The sequence below is a fragment of the Alligator mississippiensis genome, chromosome 2 (genome assembly GCF_030867095.1).
Source record: "Alligator mississippiensis isolate rAllMis1 chromosome 2, rAllMis1, whole genome shotgun sequence".
NCBI classification, from domain to species: Eukaryota; Metazoa; Chordata; order Crocodylia; family Alligatoridae; genus Alligator; species Alligator mississippiensis.
Window position 1 is genome coordinate 277458555 of NC_081825.1, and position 25133 is coordinate 277483687.

The window sequence follows — 25133 nt, forward strand, 5'->3', positions numbered from 1 at the left end:
TGGCCAGAGCCCCTGGCTGCCTCCAATGAGTTGGCAGCCATCCACCCATGGGCTGGATCAAATCTTTTGCTGGGCTGGATCCCCTGCAGGCTGTATTTTGCCCACCCCTGCATTAGATCCTATCATGCTTTTACCTGCATGTGTACAGGGGCCCTTAGTGCCTGAAGTAGATTAATATAATTACCCCCATTTTCAAGTAGATTTATAGGCACTGTAAAGGTAAGAGCTCAAGATCAATTAGAAGGCCCCTCATACTAATGGAATGGGTATACCAATAATTTATCATGGTGGTTATGGGGATAGGGCTTTGTCATGCTTTAAATTGCTTCCTGGTAACTGCTTTTGTGCATATTCTTACTTCATGGTCATTGGAAGCTGAATTGGGTCAGGTTATGCCTATTTCACTAAGCTCTATTCGAGCTGTTTTCATGACAAGGGAAAGTGCACACAAGATATTCTGTTTCACTGCCCACCTGAACTAGTAACTTGGTTTTTGTGTTACCCAGTAATTAGTCACTTCATTAGATGGAATTTTTGCTGTCTTCTGATTTGGCCTTTTTAAATTTAGAGGTTGAGCAGATGGATGAGAACAAATAGACACCAGTAAAAAGTCTAGTGGGAGGATGAGTCTGAGTGGATCAGTGGAGTACTGGAACTGGAAGATGCAGCATACTTGACTCTCTCATGTATCACACAGCCCAACCTTAGTGACTAAATAATGCCTGGATCAGAACAGCTCTGGTAGTGGATGTCAGATAGGAGGGGGCAGGGCTGATGCTGCAGACACAAATGTTCTGTGTGTATTTGTGTTCTAGGCCCTGGCAGGTTTGGTGGGAAGTGGGTCTACTCATGTGGAGGTTGTCTAGAGATGTGGAGAGAGCCTGGTCAAAGAAGAGGGTTTCTTAACCTGAAGGGCATTGTGCTGTAAATAAAAGTTGTTCTGTAAATAATTCTGAGCTGGGTGTTTGGATGGCAGGATCTGGGGTAGGTGTTAGGTTGTCATTAAGTGCAAAGGAAAAATGGAATCAGCTAGTGATTTAGTGGGAGGGCATTTGCCTGTGGGTGAAGGGAGGTCACTGTTTGGTAGGAAAAACCTGGACTGGAGTTGTATAGATTGGAACGAGAGAGTGCAGCACCAACAGATGAATTCAGTATTCTCTCATCTTGCATTTTGCCATGGAATTTCCCATTTTTTTTTTTTTCATTGCAAAAAATTGAACATGTCACAGAAGAGACAAAATAACCTTTTTTTCTTTCCTTTTTCCACCAATCTTCCAAAAATATGTCCACATATCCTAAAATACCCTACTTGTCATATTTCTTTGTTTAAAAATATGATCAATCTTCAGTGGGATGGAGGGGATTGGAGAAAATATATCTTGTGATCTATATCCTCACACATTATTACGACCAGCCATTACCCCTGCACTCTGTCTGATCTAACCAAAATTTCTTATAACACATATGCCCTATTCACACAAATACTAGTATGTTTGGAGGTGAGGATTTACCACAACTGCTTTATTTCTTTTGAATGCATGTTAATTATAGCTTTTTTGCAGTCATTGGCATAAAGAAGACTAAGATGAGTACATCCTCTTTGGTATTTATCCAAAGATTTACTCGGAGCTATGGAGCTTTGGGGTTCACAATTTTGCCCATGAAGAGGATGCTGCGGGTGTCTCTCTCAACAATCCACATCAGGAAGGGCCTGTTGAACTTGATGACAGGAGGAGGATCCATGGAGGCGCCTACCATAATTTCAATGACAGTTGCTGCTGCAGCCTCAGTGCCATTCTCATCAACATCCACCACAGCCTTGTGAGTGGCCTACAAGGAAATGGAGCATAGATCATAGCAGAGTATAAAATGATGTGCAAAGCAATGGGGCAGCATGCCCCACTGGAGGTGATTTTATTTTTTGCATTACCACACTCCTATATATTTAGATGTACACCTCATATCTCTTATCATCTCATCCCCAGAAAGGAAGATTCCCCCATTCAGCGTGGTTTCAACCTCACAAAGGAACTTTAGATTTAACAAAGAAGATAATAGCAAAGAGAGTTCAATAAGGATATTGGAAGCCACATTGCAGGGATAGGTGCAAGGTAAGTGACCCACCAGTAAGGCCTGGTCTAATACAGCTTCCTACTTCAATTTCATAATCTATTCTATTTCAAAGATTTTTCTATTTATTTCATAGTCCAAATGTTAACTCTTTTCAATTTAGAGCTATAGGAAAACTCCTTTTCATTAATCCTAATGACACTGGAGCAGGAATTTCCTTTAGACTTACAGTGAGATTCATTACCCTTACTTGCATTCAGTGGCACTATACTACTCTGCCCAGAAGGATGCTCATGGATGAAGGTGTTACTGCATATGAGGAAGGATGGAACCATGGACCTTTTCTGTGAGTTGGCCATTCACATGATCTGTCTCTGCATCAGTTTCCTGCCTACTTCAAGAGGGTGTTGTGAATATAAATACAATAGCACATTATGAGACAGTCATTTACTGCAGTAACAGGTTTACAAATATACTGAAGATGGGGCCAGACTTCACCTTTGCAAACTTTCCCTACATTTTACCATTCGATTATTTTATCTCCTCATTTGTGATAGGCCCTAAGTGAGGCTGTGGTAAATCTTGTCCCACTCCAGTTCCTTGGAAATGTCCCTTTGGTTTCTCATCTGCCATGTCTTGATGTTTATGTTCTGTTATGTTGGGAGGTGCTCCCTTTTCCTCCTCCCCGCAAGGTCTGGAGTGATTCTACTAGTGCTGTCCTTACCTGGACTCCCACTACCACTGGTCTCTTTCTGGGGCTCCAACCCCTTCAAACTCTGGTTCTGTCACTGATCCTGTGATCCTACAGATTGTGATGGTCTTAAGAGCAAAACCCATGGCTTCCAGCTCTTCCCATAGCCACAGCCAATTAGTCACCAAATATCTCACTGGAAGCAAGACTGGACTATTTAGAAGGTATCTTCCCCATCAAAGGACTGTGCTAGCAAGTGCTTCAGTACATCTTGCCTAATCTGCATACTTCATCTGCTGAAAGGTTCTATAAACACACATAAATCAGTAGATCTGAGAGGATGAACTGACTGATGTTGTATTATATATGCTTCATTGTGTAGCTTATAGTGGTGCTGGGCATGTGCTAATAAGGAAGCCTGAGACAATGAATATATTGATGCTTGCTGAACACACACTTCACTCACTGGGTAGTTGTGGCACTTACACAGTTGGAAAGTTGCTGTAACATGCAAAGAAAATATCCATTCATTGGGTACTGCACAACTCCACACTTAAAATATCTATATACCTAAGTATCCCATGTTTCACTGAGGCATTTCAGAGCATGGTTCAGGGGGAGCTTAGAAAGATGAAACCTACACATCATGGGAAGAAACAAATCCACTGAGCATCCACTACATTAGCAAAACTTACTTTTGAGACTATGAGATCACGATTCCCAGTGATTCCTGACAGATCAGCACTCCTAGAGAATACATCGATCACACCCATGTTCTGCAGCAGGGTTCTCATCTCATAGGTGCCAGAGACAGAGAATTTTGGAAGGTAAAGATGTATGTTTCTGTTCAAAAAGAAATACAAAATGCCAGGAAATTATCACCAGGGCACTGGGTACTTAAATAGGCTGTATTTTTATACATCTGTTTCACTGAAGTTACCAAGTATTGATCATTTTGATTTCCTATTGCCTAGTTATAATAGGTAAATGTTTTTGTATTAGCTGCAGTACTGAGGAGTTACAATCCTAGCAGCTGTATTTTTCAATGAAGAGGGAGGCTGCTGCAGCAGCTGAAGGTCAGAGTAAGAAGCAAGCAACCATATCCTCCCTGTTTAAATGGACCACAGAAAGCAGCTTGGCACCATGATAGGCATCATTTTCCCTTGTGGAGGCTTATGTGGTGACCAACATCCCACTGGAAAAACATGATCACCCCAAGCTATAAGGGAGTACCTGAAACAAAACATGCCCAATGTTGGCAGGTTTCTGTGCACCAACAAGCTTTGTCAGGACTATCTTCCTGCAGTGATTGCTTTGCATGTAGAATCAACAAAGGTTGCCTTGGCAGAGTATCATTCCTTTTTCATTGTGGCTGATGAAGCCACTGACCCTCAGGACAACTATGTGCTGCACATTTTATTTGTACTGTGGGGGCTGGTCCGACTGGAACCTGCCTCTGTTTCAAACTGAGCCAGTCCACCTCATTCCTGTCAACTCTTCCACTATGTCCCAAGCAATTGTGAAGGTAACTGTCAGCTGTGGTGTAGACTTTAACAAGATCTCAGCATTCCTGTCTGACAAAGCCATGTACATGTGCAAGGCTTTCTCTGATGTCTTCCAATGAATGCTGCCCAACACTGTTCATGTCACTTGCAATGCACACATTCTGTCCCTAGTAAGCAACATATGGTGCATGCAGTTCCCCAAGGTGGATAGCCTGGTGTCTTCCTTCAAGAAAGCCTTTGAACTTTATCCAGGTTGTAAGCTCTGGTACAGAGAGTCCATTGCCAGTCAAAATGGGGACTCATTTGCCCCTGTGCCACTGCCACCAGAGCTTGAGCTCACTCAGTGGAATTCAAGGTTATGTGCGGTCTGTTACCAAGCCAAGCATATGCAGCATTATCAGGAATTTGTGAGCTAGGAGCTGGAAATCACATCCAGCACAAAGTGCATGCTCAAGCTTTGCAGTCTCCTAGGGGCATTCAAGATCAAGTGACATTTGTGGCTGACAGTGCTACCTAGCTCATGGAGCTTCTGAGCTTGTTTGAAGGCCTGTGATCCACCACACACAACAACAACAAGGTGGTGGACTGGATAAGTGGGGTCAAAGGCAGAGCATCACAAGAACTGTCAGGCTTCTGCACTGGTTTTCACAAGGGCAGGGAGCTGTTCCAGGCAATAGTTGAGAAGCTGAACCATTACTACAGGTATGACCTGTCACTGCCACCATGGTTCAGACAGCAGGCTGCCCATTCCTTAGTGCTATTATTTGCATTTTGGATTTCCAACCAGGTGTCTCTACTGATTTGTGACCCTTGGCTACTGAAAACAATCCTGGGATGAGGAAACAGAATGACAATGAATGTGCTGCTTGTGTGAACTTTGTCAGAGATCCAGATGCCTGTGTCCATGCCTGTGTGCCGGGACTCTGTCTGTGACTGGTTTCCTTATCTTTATGCCCTGGCAAGATACTGCCTCATCATTTCAGCGATGGAAGCTGAATGTGCCATCCCTGTGTATGAACAAGTGTTCACCCCACAGAGGTAAAGAATGTCCCCAGCCATTGTGGTTGGGTGCAGCATACTTGCATTTAATAACAGCCCGAGCTGTCTGCCTTAAGGTTAGCATTCAGTTACAGTAAAATCTTTTAAATAATGTCCTTAGGTGCTCAGACTGCTTAATAATAATGTGGCAATAAATGGCTTTCACAGGGGATTAAGGCTGGGAAAGTCATTAATTGCCACTGTATTATTAAGTAGGGCTGTGCGAAGCTTCAGTCCCTGATTCAATTCAGTGGAGATTCGGCCTGATTTGGTGGCTGAATCTCTGAATCTGAACAGAATTGGAGGACCTTTTAATCTCTCCAAATTGAATCAGAACCCTCCAAACCGATTCGGAAAGATTAAGTGATTTGGACATAAACACAGCTTTAAATGTTTTTTCTATATACCTCAAGATAATAGGCGGCTCATCAATGCTGAGATGCTGGGGCAGATGGAGCATCCCGCAGAAGACCCGGTAGTGGATCGGAAGCATGTCCGGTCCGCTTCTGGGTCCACCAGGGAGTGTGCTGCCCCCCACCTCCCCCCAGCACTCCCTTGGCTCAGGGAAGCCATTAACTGCTGTGTTAATAAGCAAGCCTCCATTTCAGGCTATCTGTCAGTCTTTGGGAAGGGTGGGATTTCCTCTGTCCCTTGGCCAGAGGCACCTGCAAAATGAGAGGCAACTGCGAAAATGGCACCCAGTTCTACCCCAGGACTGCAAAATCAGGAGGCAGTCACCCCTAATTAGTTAGGTCCCTACATATGACTAATTAACTAGTTCTGGAAAACAACTGAAAGGACTGTTAAATTTTGCACTGAGAACAACTCAGTGTGGGGTTTTAGCTTCTTTTTAAGTAAAATGGACACGACCAGAACACCAGTTAAAGGTTTACCTTTGCTCCAGTGCTTGTTCCCATTTATGCACAGTTTCTTTCAACAGAGCATCTTCTACCTGCTTCATTTTTCCTTCATCTGGCAGAATAAATAATGCAGCCGCATTTCCTTTGTAGGGCATTTCAACTACCCAACAAGACAGGGTCTCATCATGGTAAATACCAAATAAACCTTTTTGATGCATCATTTTTACTTTGACAGATGTTTTGCTATCCACAAAAAAATGATCTTCCTCAGTCATGTGCTCAAAGAAAGGCCTTTTCCAATAGGCTTATGACAAAAAAGAGAGAGAATATGATTGAATGTATCGGGAAAGGAATTATTGTTTTATCAGACCAATTTAAATGTAATATGCCTTGTTGGAGTGTGAAGTCAGTTGCTAGTGCATTTCAGTCATGATATATTTGCCCTGTGCAGCATTTCTGATACACTGACATGTTGTTTGAAGGGTTAACAGCCCTAACAACATGAAATGGAAAGATACTGTTGTCTTGACAGGTATCCCTCTGAGGAAAGCAAAGTTACCATGTTGTTCCTGGTGTTAAACTGAGGCTCTCCAAGCTGTGAACACCTAGTTTGCTTATGTGGCTGTCGGTTTGGGGAATGTGACTCAACAGTGAGAATGGTGTGGAAAGAAAAGATTCAGGTAAGCTGAAGAATAGCTGCTTTTTAAACAGTTGGTTTAGTAGTTTTTAAACTTTGCAGTAAGACTTCCTCTACCTCTGCCAGTCTCAGTCCATTCCCATGGGTAAGACATGAGTAAAATTCTTTAAGTGCCTAAGTCATGAAAAATTATCCTATTTTATCTCTGAACAGTGGCAAAACTTCTCTTGACTTCTCTTATGTGGGAAATAAGTACTTTGGGAAGTGCTTATATGCTCCCTCACCAGAGTGCATATGCTCTTTTCTGCTCAAGTAAAGCACTTTCCATTACAGTAAATGCATTCCTTCATCCATCTTGCGTTCAGGTGTAAAACTGAATGACTTGCAAACAATTAAGGGTTAAATCCTGTTTCATCTCCTGCACCCAAATGGCAGCATTCTGCATACATAACTGCACTTATGCAGCACTAGTGAGCTTGTTCTCCAGGCTGCATGGATGCTTAGCTACTGAACAGTCATGGTAGCCTATGTAGTGGCTGGGCAGTCATAGTGCTCTTTGTGTATGTGTATTGGGTCACTGTTGCACATGAAATTTTACCTGGCTAAAACAATGAGTAGCAGACCTCTCATATTTTAGTTCAACCAACTGATTTGTGAGGGCACTTCCCCCTCGGAACAGAAAACCCAGTTTATTGGCCCATCTCATCCACTCTGTTCCTCTAACTTCCTTATGTGGTATTTAAACCTCTGAACTACAGGCTATGCATTATTTAGTTCTTTTGGTAGCCCTCCTTTGGAAGCTGACATCTGAGAGAGGGAGCTATATGAGCCAAGGAGAAGGTGAACAAGCCAGTGGCGTACCTCTGGGGGAGGGGCGGGAGGGGGGTCAAGGCCCCCAGGCGCTGGACAAGGGTGGGGGCTGGTCTGGGGGAGGCACCGGCCAGGCCCTTCAGAGCCAGGTAGAGAGGCCGCAGTGCCTCCCATATTTGGTGTGTAGCTTGCCCCCCGGCGGGTTGTAAATTTCTGTAGCTGTTCTGACCAGAAATTCTGGCCGCTGCCCCAGCCCACCACATCCGGTGCGCCGCACTGTTAATTTCCCTGCAGACATGCTGTTTGACAGGAGAGGGGGACTCGCACCCTGCTCAGATCGTCCTGGGGGGAGGGGGTCAAATCCAAGCATTGGCTCCTGGGTGCCAGAGACCCATGGTACACCACTGTAACAAGCTAGAGGATGAGTGACTCGGTGATATGGATGCTGCTGTGAAAGGTCCTTGGGTTGTCATCTCGACCTTAGGACCAGTGGAGTAGAAATGTCTGACTTTCTGTCTACTTCATGCAATTCAAGGCCAGGCTCAATGGTTCAGTTCCAAGGGCTGTATTGGATAAGCTGTGGTCTGGTGTTTAGAGCACTCTACTCAGAAGTCAGAGGGTGATGCAGGCTCAAACCCCTTGAGGGGGGCTCCCTTGAGCCTGGGTTTCTGGCCATGGTGAATACAGTCCTCACTTAACTATTAGAACTGAAATCTAGATGTGTTCTCTTCCTCCTTTTTCAGGACTTGTATTTGGGTCCAGGGCCATGGACCTTCTTTGCTAATTGGGTGGCTATGACACATTCAGTAAGTGTGTGGATGATTTACTGTCCACATTGCATGGGGAATGTCACTTATACAGTTGGAAAATTGCCTTAATGTGCAAAAATTCAGGCATGGGGCACTGCACAACTCTACACACAAAAAATGCATCTACACGTAAGAATATTCATGGAATTATGGATTTCTTTATCTTTTTTAGCTCCCTAGTTTTGCAGTAGCATTAAGATGACCTGCACCTTTGGTTTATTTTAATATGAAGTGTTCAACTGTGCTCCTGCTGAAATCTTGTTTCTCAGGTAAGTGCCTAACTACACACTTAGATACATAAATATTGATTAGAAGTGATATAGTGAAAGAAGTGCTTTCAGGTTCAGCACTCTCTTTGGTGTAAAAAATGGTTGACCATGCAGTTTCATTAATAAAGATGTTCTTTTTTTGGATCATACTCCTATTTTCCTACCTTCTGTGTGTGGAAGGTATACGTCTCTGTAACACAACTTACCTTTAAAGAAAATATAGTTTACCAGAACCATTAAAACATCTGGATCCAGATCCTTCACTAAGTTGGCAATTTTCCCCTCAGTTTTCTTCTCTATGTAATCATTGATCTGCTTCTCAGCCTCAGGAGGATTCCGGAAGTTGCTCAAAAAAGCTTCTGACTCATAAAAGCTTTTGACATCCTCCAAAAACTTTGGGAGTACGTTCAGCCCATCTTTTATAAACAGGGCATTTCCCATGCTCAGCTGGACCCCACTGTCTGGTTGGTTTAGCATGTGAAGTAGATGCCGGAAACCATCGTGGATCTCTTTCTCCTCAATCTCTGTCAGGTTAAAAGCAAAGGCTTCCAGAGTTTGCCTCAATGTGGTGTTCTTGGCACCTAGCATGAGCATTGCAAAGGCAGTGGAGATGCTCACAGGAGAGAAGCAAACATTCTTGCCATCTTCCTGTGATGCAGCCTGCCTGTAGAATCTGAATGCAAAGTCAGCATTGCTTGGGGCTATCTTGTGACAGGCCATGTTTTCACCTGTTGTATTGCCTTTGGCCTGGAAATGCTGTTCTGGGGGATGTGTCTTTTTCTGACCATTCACTTCATCTTCTTGGCCAAGCACGTGTTGACAATGGATAGAAGGGCCAACAAGCAACAGACACAAAAAAAAGGTGAATTTCATCCTGGTTTTGGATTATTCTGTTTAAAAACAAAACAGTATAGCAACCATTAGGTTTACAGAATAAAGTTACAAAATTATTTATCTTTCGTTACAGAGTATAAATACAAATGTTTGCATTGTAGGTTTTAACTTTTACTGTTGTCTAGCTGTACTTCTACTGATATACCAGGATACAGGAAAGGTCTTTCCCCTGGACTCCTCACACTTCTTCTGTTCCTCTCCCTTTCCCTTAACTCTCACCTCCATCTCCATTCAACCAGTCTCCAATCAAATAGCAATTTAAGGAAGGAAAATAAGAATGGGAACCTGCTGTGCTCTTGTTGGGTTTCAGAGAAAGGAAACAAGAATGTCAGGCAATAGTCTAATGCTGAAGGTAGCTGATGGGGAAGCAAAGTTTAGGGCAGTTTATGTCCCAACCCTACTCCACCTCTATGCTATCCAAGTGGCACTAGGCCATTCAGTACCTAGTTAGACAAGCTCCCAGGCACCTTCGGACATCTATACACATGCACATACAAAGGTGCTTTAACTTCAGTGCTTTTTGTTAAGTGTTTTTAAAAATGAATATGCATGCTATGGCTTCGTACATGTTTCATGCCTTGCTGTAGTTCTGTGGAGTAGGTAGCAGGGGGTGCCAGGCTGCATAATCTAATTGCACTGTTGCATGCAAGTGAGTGGTATATGCCATCTCCTTTGTTATAAAGACAAATAAAATAAAGGAACAGAATAAAATCAACTTGGTCAATGTTTTTTTTTTAATCATTTTCACAACATTCTTCATGGAAGAAGGGAAGGAAGAAGGGAGTGAGCGAGCAACGGAGGCAGGGGGTGCAGATGGCATGATCCCCAGTGTGCCATCCCAGTAAGCACATCTGTAGAAGACAGGAGCATTGTAGGAGGGGAACTGCCCCACCATATGTGCTCCAGGGGCAGGCTTCCTGCCACCAGTGCTGCTGCCAAGGGAAGAGCTGGGACTGTGGCTTCTGTCTTGGTGCACCTCCGTGCCCCTGTCAGAACCAGAGACCTCCAAAAGCTCTCCCACAGTCCCATGAGTACCATGGGGAGTGGGTAAAATACCTGCCCCCCCACCCATAGCAGCGATGGTGGGAAACCCTTGCATGACAGCCTCTGAAGCCCAAGGGACCCACAAGCTCCCCCCAGGGTGTCATGCACACTTAGGAGAAGTGTGTTCCTGCACCCTCATCAGCTGCCACTGTAAATTCCCTGGGTTTTTTCCCCCCCACAGACTGCATTTATGGGGTTACTGCAAGAAATGGAGCAAATGTGACACAGATACTTTGTCAAGTGAAAAATTAACAAACTTGTGAGAGTGTGTGTGTGTGTGTGTGTGTGTGTAACCCTTCTGCTGAGCACCTGCCAGTTTCCTCCTGTCCCAAATCTGCCAGCCAACATATGGCTGGGGTTCATCCACACACAGCTAGGCTGAAATGCAACAGCTGTGAAACAGTAAAAAGGGCCTGGGCTTATGGCTGTAGCCTGGGCATCTAGTCTCAGCTATACTACTACAGTCCCCAACATGGGGGGCCAGCAGCTGCCAGGACCCCATTCCTACTCAGCCTGCACTAGGGAAGAATACACGCATGGTAGCATCCAATTCAAAGCCTACGTGGCCAAAACTGCCAGCAAGGCATGTAACTGGGTTTCAGCAACACAGCTGTGCTGAACCCAAAAGAAGTTGCAACAGCAACTAAAACATGCCAGGCTCTCAGCCCTGGCCCAGATCACACCACCAAAACTGCCAGGCTCCAACCTTGGCTAGTTTGCTGCAGGGACTGATACCCTCCTTATGGCATCATCCCTCTCAAAACCCAGAAAAAACAAAAAGGAAGGACAGAGGTCTCAAGCCCTGAGACAGACCCTCTCTCCCTGTACCTGAGGTTTTCCCTTTACATAGCTTCAGTTTGCTTCTCCAGTAAAGAGAGGGGAGACCCCCACCATGGGGAGCACAACTTCTGGCTCTCAATTCAGTTTTCAGGCTTCGTTAATGTGTGTGGGGTGCAGCTGGCTGGCTGTATTGTATTGCAAAAATTCAAATTTTCACCCAGGCAATGGTAGGGTGGTTATTGCCGTTGTCAGAATAAGGCCCTACAGTCACTGTTTTGTGAGAGATGAGCATTAACCTTCGAGTCTTACTAAAGACAGACTTTCCTTCAATCAGCCACGGAAGCCAAGAACAGGCAGGCATCCGTGCCGTTCAGGGAAGGTACAGACTGCTCTTGCTCCGCAGCCAAACCCCTGGGGACCCAACTGGGACAAAGCAGAGCTGAGAGACATCTTGGACATAGGGAAGAAGAGCAAATCCAGTGCCTGCTGGAGAAAGGTGCTTTTGTTGTAGTGGTCTTCCAGTACATTGCAGAGCAGATGCAACTTCGTGGCCACAGTGGAGACTTTAAGCAGTGCTGATGCAAGAACAAGGTGATAAATGTGACTTTTACCAGATGAAAGATGCCAACAAGAGAGCCTGAGCAAAAAGGCAAATATGCATTTTATGAGGAGCTGTCCAAAGCACAAATACTATCCAAAAAGAAGGTTTTCTAGGCAACCAAAACATTTGGCACTACAGGGGAGCAGGAGGAGCTGGAGACTTTGGACCACTGTGATGATGTGAACATTGGGACTATGACCCCCAAAAATGCATGTGATAGCTGCATGACTGGGGACCAAGGTTCCCTATAAGGAGCTGTGGTTCATGAGTGCATCGCCTCGGTCCGGCATGGGACACTTACTGAAGGGGGCTGGAGCCAGAGGCTGGAGCCAGGGGCCAGAGGCTGGGAGACGGTGGCTGGGGCCAGAGGCTGGAGCTGGAGCCTGCCGTGGGCTCCCCGGCTCTGGGGAAGTGCTCCGCTCCCCTGCATCAGGGCCAGGGAGTGGAACACTTCCGCAGAGCCCACACCAGCCCCCCCGCCCCAGCTTCCATCCCTGCCTTGCCTCACCTCAGGGAGGAGATGCTGCCGACTCTAGGACACTCTTTGCTCCCCGGCCCTGATGCCATGTGCCTCCTTGCTCCCCAAGGTGATGCAAGGGAGCGGAGCAGTGTCCCAGAGCCGGCGGGGCCTCACTCGGGACAGGCAGTGGTTCCTCCCTGAGGTGAGGCAAGGCAGGCATGGAGGCTGGGGTGAGGGCCTGGCATGGGCTCTGCTGGCTGCGGGGAAGTGCTCCGCTCCCCAGGCCTGATGTAGGGGAGAGGAGCACTTCCTCAGAGCCAGCAGAGCCCGCACCAGGCTCCTGCCCCAGCCTCTCCTGGTGCACAGCCTTGAAAAGGCTGTGCGTGGCCACACTTTTAGTTGTGTATGGCCACGCATGCACACACCTTACAGGGAACCTCGCTGGGGACTGCAGACAAAGAGTTCACAATGTGAAGATGGTGATGAATGAGAGCACCCCCTTGCTGCCAGTTCTGGCAGTCATTGGAGGACATCCAGACTGAATCAGGGTAACATGCCAAGGACATGTTGATCACTCCAACCCTGAACCTGCAGCATTGTGCCTCTCTGTGTGCAGATGAAGGAGAGGGTTTGGAGGATGCAGAAGAGGGTAGAGAAATTGAGGAGTATAGCCATATGACTGCCACAACCAAGACTCCAAACCATGCCCCTGACAACTCAGGCCCCAGGTACGGTAAGTGTCTGAAAATCCATACTATGGGATATGGAGGGGCAGTTGGCACTCCTCTGTCAGTTGGCACTGCATTTGTGTGCAGGAGGGCAGCTCAGCATGGGTCTGATGCTGGACCACAGATGGTCATAATAAGGTTGGGAGCCAAGTGCATACAAGATCTTTGTAGAAGGCTAAGGCAGTCTAAAGAGGATATACTGCCATCTCTAGTGGACATCATGCCCTCGATTCAGTGGTCACAGGATGCCTGGTGAGAGAAAGTAGTTTAGAAATGTGGCAAAGGCAAGAGACTAAAATGGAAACAGTGGTGGCTGCCATTGTCAGCCACCACTGTTGGGGGCATCAGATGGGGACCAGTCAATACTTGGAGCTGGTTGCAGTCTGCTTCAGTGCTGGGAACAGTCCAGGAAAGCTTGGGTCTCAGGTTCATCACTCTCAATGCTCCAACAGCTGCAAGTACAGTCTGGCAGCCTGAGCTCTGGACTTACAAGCCCCCCCTCCCCCGCAACAGTTCTAGGGAAGTGGGTAAAGGGCTGGGGAAGGATGGCACCCTTTAACAACAAAAGCACCATGATGCTGGGGGTGGGAAACCCTAGCTCAGCACACACCTAAGATTTTATATTTTTCATTGTTGGCAATGTGGGGAATTGAACTGAATGCAAAAAGTTAATTGAATGAATAAAATTTGTTAATGTTTCACTTGACAAAGTATCTGCCACATTTACTTCATTTCTTGCAGTAACCCTGTAAATGCAGTCTGTGGGAAAAATTGCAGGGAATTTACAGTGGCAGCTGATGAGGGGAAAGCATATTTCTGCACCCAAGTGTGCACGGGATCCTAGAGGGGAGCTTGGGGGTCTCTTGGGCTTTGGGGGGGGGGGCGGGTATTTTGCATGGGTTTTCCACCATTGCTGCAATGGGGGACAGGTGTTACTCACTCCCCATAGTGTGCACAGGACTGTATTGGGGGGGAGGGGGGACTTTTGGGGGCCTTCTGGTTCTGACAGGGGCCTGTTGCAGGCTTGTGTGTCCACCCTGCTGCCCTCCCCTGGGGTCTGTGTAGGCCAGCGGATGTGACCTGGTGCTGCAAGGAACAGCAGGGCCATGTGGGGAATCTCCTTGCCTCTGCAAGCTCTGAGCCACTCTGGTGAGGCAATCCCTGTATGCACGGTAGCAGCAGGGGTGGTGTCATGGGGTTGTGCCTCTCACTGCTGCTGCATGCACAGGGGATGCCTTGCCAGAGCCATGTGGAGCTTGCAGAGGTAAGGAGATCCCTGTGCAGCTCTGCTTTTCCCCTGCAGCATGGGGTCGCACCTTCTGGGCTGCAGAGCCCCAGGGGAGGGCAGCAGGGTCCGGAGTCTGATCTTGCAACAGGCAGCCTGCTCTGTGCCTACCCCCACCCTGTGCACATATTTGAGGAGCAAAGGTCCCTACTGCCCTTCTGGGAGTATGCGCAGTGATGAGGAGCTGCCTCCATGCCCAAGCAGGCAGGCAGCAGGCAGTGGAGGGGGGAGGGGGGGGGGGCAGGCTCTGCTCCACTGCAGCAGCCACTGCCTCCTGCAAGGCAAAGGTGGCTGCAGACCCAGGTCCCTGCCTCCATAGCCCTGGCAGCTAGGCACCCCTCCAGCAGGAGGTGGGGGGGGGGGGGGACGGACGGACGGACGGACGGACGGACGGACAAGAGAGAAGGGCCTTTCATTTTATTTTTTTTTTTAAACCCTAAAATCCACTAATATAATATATATGAGAAATTGTGTGTGTTTGTTTTTAAACAGGGGGGGGGGGGAAAAAAATATCAGGATCCCTGATAATTACCAATTTGAAAGCCCCATTTAAACGTACATGGAATTATGGCGAATGAGGTGTTCTGACTTACCCTACTGCATTTTGCCTTACATTTAAAATACACCCAACCAGCTTTAATTAAGGTGACTTCTGCCACTTTAATACATGTGCCAGACTTTAGAGTAATTTTTAATTGATGACTTTACTTTAAAATGGTGAAGATCCTTAAGTCACTTAATATGATTTTCTACAATCTCGTAGGACAGCAGAAATTCCACTAAGAAACTTTCATTCCCTATGTTCCTCTTGGGTACCTCCATCTTCACCTAAAAAATAGTCTGTACAGTTCTCTAGGTGCCTACATTTGCCCTACTTCCAAGTGATCCAGTGTGGCAAAGTCTCCAAGAACACTTACACTGTAACATGATCCTCCTATTCCATGCCATTTGGAATAGGGCGCTTGTTTAGAAAGGGATGTCTTTACCACTAAATTCTAGAAGAAAGAGGAGTACTGGCTCTTCCCTTAAATCTGTTAGCCATCTCCATCACATGACCTGAATTCTAGTAGGGCCACCTTGCCTGGCATCACATCTTACGTACTTGAAGCAGGCTGAACTGTGACCAAAGGAAGCTTGTGAACCTACCCATAACCTTGTTCATGGACAGAATTGGAGAGAGAGGTGCTATTGCCAAGTAGTGACAACCTATGGTGAAGAACTAGATTGTGCTTTTAGAGGATGAGAGACTTTGTGGTCAAATAGATAGGGTGGCACTGAAGTCTGAAACCCATTGCCATCTAAGCTGAATATTCTTTAGATGCTAGATTGGATTTGGGCTGTTGCTACTGTACACTTTTCCCATCTCAATCTTTGAGTATTCATTTTGAGGAGGTTTAAAGAACTATCATCTGCTAAGAGAGGCTTTCCTTCCCGTCATCACTGGAAATAAAAATCAGTCAGAAGTGGTGGGATCACTATCATGTTGGCTAATTTAGTCTTTTTCTTTTCTTCTGCTCCATATGTATGCCTGCTCTAATGAGTCACCTCTTGCCTTATCTTTATTCTGTCAACACTTTGGGACAGGAACAGTGCAAAGTTTCAGAAGTCAAAAACCGTCCAAATCTGATCAAGTTGTTACACAGGGATAGCAAAAGACTCAAGCACAAGTGTTTCCCCGAGGGTGCCAGCACATTTTTGCCCTCTTGTTTCGAAACGTTTCTAATGGCCTTTGAAACGGCAAAACCAAAAGACACACAATTCCAGTTTGTCCTTGAAACTCTAGTAATTTAAATAAATAAGACTTAAAAGATTTCTTATTCCAGTAACGTAAACATGGAACTGCATCTATACAACCTGATACAATTCTTATGGGATAGCATCATCGCTTTCTCCAAGGGTCCAATACAGCACAATTATTTTCACAGTCTCAGATTTACATGTGATTTTAAGAATCCATGACAGTTTCATCCAGGGAGGACAGAAGTGACTTGGTAACTTTTGAGTGTTGAGCTCTGTGGGCTCCTAGACACGTGCGTGGAGCCTGCTTTAACGCATTGGAAATCCAGTGCATCAGAGCAGACTCAATTAATCATGGTCTGGTGGAGCATAGGAAAATGACTTACACATGAGAGGCTGCCAGAGCATTAGTATGGCTGTACATCTTCATGCTGAAAAAGTGTTCGTGGGGTGCTTTGAATAAAACACATTCAATGAGCTTCAGTTCAAAGTGCCTTGCAACCATTTTTTCAGCGCACTGATTCACATGCACGCTGATGCATGTGATGCATGGGTGCTTATAATTAGCATGGCTTGCCAATTAAAAGCATCCAGCGCCAGGTCCCACATGTAAAAAGGTCCTAAATGTCTAGTTTCATCACAATTGTAACTAGAGGCTTGAATATCTCATTAATAATCAGATTCTACAGCTAGGGATTTTTTGTTGTTTTTTTTAACCACACATGGCAGTGATTTGATTTCTATACCTGCTATAGAGTAAGACATGAATAAGAGAATCCTATATAATAAAATGTACACGTCTTAGAACATATATTATTTTGAGTTTGGTTAGGAAAACAGAACATGGTACTTACTGTACAGTCAGAGGATTCCTGGAGAGAGCACTGATCTCCTGTGTTCCTTGAGTATTATTTATAGCGTGGCACACTATTACATGCTGAATGTCTTCTGGTGAAAGCCAAGCCCAGCAAATAAAAATTATCAGAAAGATTGCAGAACAAACAGTATTTCAGCTGTTTTCCCAGACAAGCAAGGCTATCTGCTCATTGCTGCCTCACACTATGCAGAATGGTGCCAGCACTCCATGGGGGTTGTGGGGCTTGATTACAGTCAAGGAAGGAACATCTCTCTATTCTTTCAGAAAGAGCTTCAGGCTCCCCTAGGGTGCTATGGTGGGGCCTGGCAGGGGGGCACAGGGGCCAGTCCTGATGTGTACAGTGCCAGGAGAGCTCTACCAGCTGCAACAGTAGCCATCTCCTGGTCCTGTGCACACTGGGACACACCTGCCAGCAAGCCCCATGCCCAGTGGGGCTTTCCTACCCAGCAGGGGGCTTGCTAGCAGCTGCACCATAAGCAGAACAGCTGCCAGCATGTGCCCATCTGAGCAGGGAAGCTGAGAACTCCTAAGTCTGGTGCTGCTCAGCTCACAGTTCCTTAAGCCAGCGGTACCCAGCTCCCCGCAGGGTGACAGAGCAACCTTGTCCTGGTGTTGATAGGCTCCAGGCACGTGAGAGGAGCCAGGAGCTGAGCAGTACGAGAACCAGGGACAGAACTTCCCCATTGCCTGTGGCTCCCTGCTGGTGTGGCCGACTGGGAGCAAGTTGGCTCCTAGTCAGCATCTACATGAGTGTTACTGGGTGCATCTACACGAGATGCTTACTGCGTGGTAGCCTAATAACATTGTGCTGGTCAAGAACTGTGTTAATAGGCTACTGTGCAGTAGCTGTAGTTACTGTGCGTTTAGTTAGTACTTCATTAAGCAAGTATTAAATGTGCAGTAACTATAGCACATTAATAAATGTGCAGATGCTCCCATTGTGCAGTAACTAATGCTCAGTTAATTTAGTACTTGTATTTACAGGACTAATTTTCTGTTCAGTAAATGCCACACACCTGTAGGGAGTTACTTTACTGTGCAGTAGACTAATCTACTGTGCTGTAAAGTGTCTCGTAGATTTACCAAGTGATAGGTGAGGGGGAGAAAAATTTAACTACCTTAATGATGTGAATTAACCAGTGTCTGGTAATAGAAAGGACCTGGATATTGTTGTGGAAATCTCTATAAACATCTTTGTTCCTTTTTATAGAATCATATAAGTCCCTTCCAGTTTTTTCTAAGATCATCAAGTCTGGTCCCCTGCCATGGGCAGGAGGTAATTGGACTCAAACAAGCTCAACGAGGTATTTGTCCACCCTCCTCTTGAAGACCACCAGAGAAGGCAACTTCACCACCTCTGCTGGAAGCATATTCCAGATCTCCATATGGAAAAAAAGTTTTTCCTTATGACTAGCTTTTCCTCGACTAACTTGTGTCCATTGGTCTGCATCTTCCCGAAGGGGTGAGGAGGGGTTCTACAAAGGTGTTTACCTAGCTCCTGGTGTTCTCCCTGGACATATTTGTAGGTGGCTATAAAGTCACCTTTCAACCTGAGCAAAAGAAGGATGAGAAGTCCCAGATCCCCCCACTAGGCCCCTGATGGACCCAGGAGAGGCGCTGCCAGGCCCAGAGTCAGGGAACTTCTGGTGGGTCTAGTTGTGTTCAAATCAGCAGGTCCTGATGACATCCACCCCAGAGTGCAGAGGGAATTAGCAGAGGTCATTTCAGGATCCCTGGCATGGCTTTACAAACACTTGTGGTGCTCTGGCAAGGTACCAGAGGACTGGGAAAGTGCCAATGTGGTCCCCATTTTCAAGAAAGGGAGGAATGAGGACCCAGGAAACTACAGACCTATTAGGTCTTACCTTGGTCCTGGGGAAACTCTTTGAGAAAGTTATCCAGGAGCACATCTGTAAGGGGCCAGCAGGGGAGATAATGCTTAGGGGCAACCAACATGGGTTCATTTGAGGCAGGTCCTGTCAGACCAACCTGGTGGCCTTCTACGACCAGGTCACAAAAGCCTTGGACGCAGGTGTCTCAGCAGACGTAGTCTTCCTGGTCTTTAGGAAGGCCTTCAACACCGTCTCTCACCCCACTCTCATTAAGAAATTAGGCGACTGTGGCATCAATGCCTACAGTCAGATGGGTCGCAAATTGATTAGGAAGCTGCACCCAGAGAGTAGTGGTGGACGGGTCTTTCGACCTGGAGGGATGTGGGCAGTGGAGTCCCCCAGGGCTTGGTCCTTGGGCTCGCACTGTTAAACATCTTCATCAACAACTTGGACGAGGGGGTGAAAAAAAAACACCTTGTTCAAATTCGTGGATGACAAAGATGTGGGCATGCTGGAAGGGAGGAATAGGCTGCAAATCGGACCTGGACAGGTTATAGGGATGGGCAGATGAGAACAGGATGGGATTCAATACTGACAAGCGCAAGGTATTGCACCTGGGGAGGAAGAACCAGCAGCATACCTACAGGCTGGGGAACTCCCTTCTCGTCAGTGCAGAGGCAGAAAAGGATCTTGGAATCATTATTGATTCCAAAATGAACATGGGCTGCCAATGTGGGGATGCGGTCAGGAATGCAAGCTGCACCTTGTCATGCATATACCGATGCAACACAAGCAAGGCCAAGGAGGTGATCCTCCCGCTCTGTGTGACACTGGCCAGGCCACAGTTGGAGTACTGCGTCCAGTTCTGGGTGCCACATCCCACCTGAAGTGTGGACAACATGGAGAGGGTCCAGAGGCGGGTCACTTGCATGATCAGGTAGGGCCTGCCTTGCTGCCCCGAGTGGAGGCTATGGGACCTGAACCTGTTCAGCCTCCACAAGAGAAGGCTGAGAGGGGATCTGGTGGCTGTCTACAAACTGGCCACGGGGGACCAGCAGGCTATGGGGGAGTCTTTGTTCCCCCGAGCACTACCAAGAGTAATGAGGAACAATGGCCATAAGTTGACCGAAAGTAGAGTCAGCCTAGATATCAAGAGGTACTTCTTCACATTCAGGGCAGCTAGGGGCTGGAACCAACTTCCAAGGGAAGTGGTGCTCGCTCCTACCCTGGGGGGTCTTCAAAAGGAGGCTAGATAGATACCTAGCTGGGGTTGTCTGACCCCCTGCCATGGACAGGAAAGAATGCTGGGGTCAAACTCAATGATGTGCTCAGGTCCCTTCTGACCTTACCTACTATGAAACTGTGGCCAGCAGCCATGACAGGCACCCTTTCTTGCGCTTTCCTTGGGCAGCAGTAGCAAACCTAGCCTAATGATAGGGTACAGTTCCCTGATCACTCCAGGCAGGTCTCAACCTAACCTTATCCCACTTGGGATTCTCCATCCTTGTTACTTCTTTAAGCAAAGCCACCAGCAGGGCCCATGGAACTCCCTCCATTCTGACCTCTCTCTCTCTCCAGATCAGAGTCTCTCGTTCCTGTTTGTGATGCTAATTTATGTCCCAACTGCCTGCAGAAGATTCGGGATTGAAAGTGTGGTCAGAAAGGTTTATTAACTGAACAAAAAACACAACTGCACATAATATACGAAGACAGACGATAATACTTCAGGCATCAGAGGGGACTGCTGAGAAGTTGCTAATGTGATATACAACAAACTTCTCTTCTGCAAAGCTCAGTGAAGTCAGACATCCCCAATCGGTGCTCTGAGGGGTACCCGAAAGGACCCTGGTATTCAGTCCTTGGGCTCCGAGATCCATGGGCCCACTGATTCAGGTCAGCAGTTAATTAGCCCCTTTTACAAAGCTTCATTTTCCTTCTAAGTGATTTCCGGATGTGCCAGCCAATTTATAAGCTTTTGAGCTATGCTGATAACTTACAGCCATTCATATTCATTTTAGTTCAACTTCAAAATGTCCTTAGACTGACCAATAGCACTACAAGCCTTGCATTCTTCTGACAACATTAATTTTCAACTATGCCACAGGGCCTAAAATCACTTATATAAGGCTTTCCTAAATTTACTAGGCCGCACTACATCTTAGACTTTAATTAGGCTTTTAGCAAGAACATATAGCTTAATAGCTGAACAAGTGACAGAAAAACACTTGGTCTAATCTTCATAGAGCCTTCAGCAAGCACCTTTATTACACAGACATAAATTTTCAGCAGTAACACCTGGGCCCCCCTAACTTAGCCTATGGCTCCTCAGGCCTCAGGGGTCTGTCAGTGTATCTGAACCCAGCCATAGGCCCCACTCAATGGGCCTGAGCCCCTGTGCTCTCTCTCAGGGTGTGCTCTTCTAGCCTCTCCCTTCACAGGAGAACCCACAAGGCAGCAGGGGTGGAGGCTTTCTGGCATCCCATACTCACTCTTCACTGGGGAGGCATAGGTGTTATATTGCCTGGAAGCTGCCCTGCCAGAAGCAGCCCCACCATACCATCCAACCCCAGCAGAGTGTAGTATTAAGTTGTTCCCCAAGACCAGAAACCTCCTGCCATCCCCATACTTCTTACCCTGTCCTCTGTGTGTTCCTGAGCAACAGCTCCAACTGAGAGATGTTCTACTTCCAGCTGCTTGCAGGTGCTGCTACTGGGTTTGCTTCTCAAGCCTGCTCTTATAGCAGCTGAGCCCTCTTCCCCAATCAGGCAGTCTCCTGCTTGCCATGTGACTCCTGATTGGAGAGTGAAACCACCTGCAGGCTGCCTCTGCTGCCTACTCAGGCCCTCTGAGTGGCAGGTATCACAGATGTCCTGCTGCAAGCAGGCACCCAAATGTGCCCTGCTACAGTCATTAACACTTGTGGTATAAAGAGAAATTAGCAGGACTCAGGGGGCATTTTTGCATATGCTCCAGGGGTTGGGGTGGGCTTTAAGTAGAGCAGCTCAGACAGTCTCATCACCCTCAGTGTCTTCTTGAAGAAGCTTTTGTTAAAGTGTCCCTGCAGCCATTTTGAAACACAGGAACACTGATACACAAGAAGCAGAGGCTGGCTGGAGTGAGCTAATTAGCACACTCCAGAGTCCAGCAGACTTGATTAATTGAGTCTGCTCCAATGCACTGTAATTAGAGCATGTCAGAGCAGCCTCCTGGCAGGTCTACAAGCACTCAGGTAGACCATAATGAGCCGTGAAGTCAAGTGACTCCCTCATTGCTGCTTGAATAGAAATTCTGCTGTCACTGTCAGATGGTTGGCTTTATAGTTTGGGTGGACTAAGAAGAAAAGTGTTGGGGAGGATGCAAATGCACCACTGTACTGACCCTGGATCCACCCCTGATACCAACTAGCCAGGGATATCTCTATCAGCTTCCCCACTGGGCCAAAACAAAAGCCCAGGAGGCACTACTTCACAGTCAGGGTGGCTAGAATCTGGAACAAACTTCCAAGAGAAGTGGTGTTTGCTCCTACCCTGGGGTTCTTCAGAATGAGGCTAGACAATCACCTAGCTGGGGTCATTTGACCCCAGCATTCTTTCCTGCCTGGGGCAGGAGGTCAGACTTGATGATATGCTCCGGTCCCTTCTAACCCTACCTACTATGAAACTATCCCAAAGTCTCTCCTCATAGGGCCTCATAGGCTCTTGATCATGTGTGTGGCCCTTATCTGCACCCTTTTGAGCTTGTCCACATCCTTCTTGAAGTGTGGTGCCCAGAGCTGGACACAGTACTCCAGCTGTGGCCTCACCAATGCTGAATAGAGGGGGAGGAGCACTTCTCTGGTTCTGTTGGTGACACATCTGGTGATGCACCCCAGAGTTCTATTTGCTCTGTTGGCGACTTCATCATACTGGTGGCTCATATTCATCTTCTGGTCAATTGTCACCTCTAGGACTCTTTCAGATGCAGTGCCAGCCAGTAGACCACCACCCATTGTATAGATATGGTGAGATCTCTTTCTACGCAGATGAAGGACCCAGCATTTGTCCCTTTTCACCCTCATCTGTTTTTTTTCAGCCCATAAGGAGGTGCTACTTCCCCTCTATGGGGCGCTGGTCAGACCGCAGTTGGAATACTGCGTGCAGTTTTGGGCGCCACACTTCAAGAGGGATGTGGATAACCTGGAGAGGGTCCAGAGAAGGGCCACTCGTATGGTTAAGGGCTTGCAGGTCAAGTCCTATGAGGAGAGACTGGGGCACCTGGACCTCTTCAGCCTCCGTAAGAGAAGGTTGAGAGGTGACCTTGTGGCTGCCTATAAGTTCATCACGGGGGCACAGAAGGGAATTGGTGAGGTTTTATTCACCAAGGCACCCCCGGGGGTTACAAGAAATAATGGCCACAAGCTAGCAGAGAGCAGATTTAGACTGGACATTAGGAAGAACTTCTTCACAGTTCGAGTGGCCAAGGTCTGGAACGGGCTCCCAAGGGAGGTGGTGCTCTCCCCTACCCTGGGGATCTTCAAGAGGAGGTTAGATAAGCATCTAGCTGGGGTCATCTAGACCCAGCACTCTTTCCTGCATATGCAGGGGGTCGGACTCGATGATCTATTGAGGTCCCTTCCGACCCTAGCATCTACGAATCTATGAATCTATAAGACCAGCCTGTCAAAGTCTAGCTGAATCCTTGACCTGTCCTCTAATGTGCCCCCTTCTTCCCACAGTTTGGTATTGTCTGCAAACTTAATCATTGCAATTTTCACTCCCTTGTCCAAGTCATTAATAAAGCTATTAAAAAGCACGGGCCCAAGCACTGATCTTTGGGGTACACCCCTGGAGATGGCCTTCTAGGATGAGACCACCCCATCAATTATGACTTGCTGGGATCAGCTGCAGAGCCAGTTCCCAACCCACCTCACTGTAGCCTAGTCTAGGCCAGTACTCTCCAACTTAACTCAGAGGATTTCATGGGAAACAGTATTAAAGGGATTGCTGAAATCTAGGTAGATGATGTCCACCTCTTGTCCCATGTCCAGGTGCTTAGTTACCTGGTCATAAAAGGACACCAGGTTTGTTAGGCATGACCTCCCGTCTACAAAGCCATGCTGGTTGCTTCTCAGTACACCACCACATGTGAGCTTGTGGGTGATGTTCTCCTTGACAATTTTTTCAAAGACCTTCCCAGGACCAAAGTCAGACTGACTGGTGTATAGTTGGCAGGGTCATCCCTGTTTCCCTTCTTAAAGATGGGTACCATGTTCACCTTCTTTCAGTCATTAGGGACAACTCCTGAGTTCCATGATTCCTTGAACAGCCTTGCCAGAGGCACCGCTGTGAGCTCAGCCATCTCTTTCAGCACTCTTTGGTGAAGGTCGCCTGGAACAGCTAACCTGAAAGCGTCCAATTGATCTAAGAGTATCTTCACCTGTTCTGGACTGATTTTATGAGGACTGCTATCATTGCTATATTCTCTGCTCCCCCAGTCTGGTGACCAGTTCTCACCTTGTTTCAGGGATACTGATGCAAAGTAATTGCTGAGGAGCTCTGCCTTTTCATGGGGGTCAACTGTGAGCTTCCCCTCCGTGTTCTGTATGGGTGCCACAGTGCAGCTTGATTTTTTTCTTGCTCTATATGTACTTTTGCATCTGTCCAAAACATGGTGGCCCATCATTATAGAAAAGAACTCCCAGTTTCTGGTCACACAATTTTGGCTTTGGCCCATGCACTCCCGCTTCTGGTCAGAAGTCTGCAAGTCCCTTCCTGAAGAATAAGTCATCATTCTTCTTCAACTGTACAGGGTGAGGCAACTACTGAAGCTGCTGAGCTGGCAGCTGGGTCTTCATTACTGTTTCATTTACCAGTCTCCCTCTCTGCTTTTGCTCCCCTCTCAATTCATAATGCGGGGGAAAGAGGGACCCTGTTCACTGAGGGAGACTCAAAATTACAGCTAGCAAATTCTGCTTCTCCTGGAGCTATAATTCCTCTGCTTCCCAATAATTTATGGATTACTGTATTCATCAGCCTGTTGTCTTCCACAACCAAAGCCAGAGAATTTCACCCAGGGATCTTGCATCCACCTATTTATTAAATCATTCCAGTTATTTATAGTCTGTTTAATAACTGTACCTTGGTTCCAGTTTGAACTTCTCCCTTCAACTTTCAGACAGTGGGCTGTGTCTTGCTGCTGTCTCTTTGGTTAATGGCCTTCTACAGTCC

General features: G+C 46.8%; 1 protein-coding gene and 1 long non-coding RNA gene across 4 annotated transcripts in view; one reads left to right on the forward strand and one right to left on the reverse strand.

Moving 5' to 3' along the window:
- Positions 1–25133, forward strand: part of LOC132248821 (uncharacterized) — a 34725-nt gene that overhangs the window by 4819 nt on the left and 4773 nt on the right. Inside the window, exons 2-4 of one of the 2 annotated variants that reach the window (XR_009460255.1) lie at positions 1986–2111; positions 6697–6844; positions 8593–8689. This is a non-coding gene — a long non-coding RNA (uncharacterized LOC132248821). Of the gene's footprint in view, positions 1–1985; positions 2112–3763; positions 4144–6696; positions 6845–8592; positions 8690–25133 lie in introns of those variants that run through there. The other variant, XR_009460254.1, reaches the window with a different exon arrangement.
- Positions 1501–21615, reverse strand: LOC102567070 (alpha-1-antitrypsin). 2 transcript variants are annotated; one of them, XM_059723191.1, is made up of 6 exons: positions 21561–21615; positions 17073–17166; positions 8896–9579; positions 6198–6468; positions 3457–3604; positions 1501–1830 (listed from the first exon to the last, which is right to left on the reverse strand). In XM_059723191.1, exons 3-6 carry the CDS (start codon positions 9560–9562, stop codon positions 1630–1632), a joined length of 1287 nt encoding a protein of 428 aa, XP_059579174.1. In that variant the 5' UTR covers positions 9563–9579; positions 17073–17166; positions 21561–21615; the 3' UTR covers positions 1501–1629. The 2 variants fall into 2 exon arrangements, with proteins under 2 accessions (XP_059579174.1, XP_059579175.1); XM_059723192.1 differs by lacking the exon at positions 17073–17166 and having other exon boundaries at positions 21561–21612.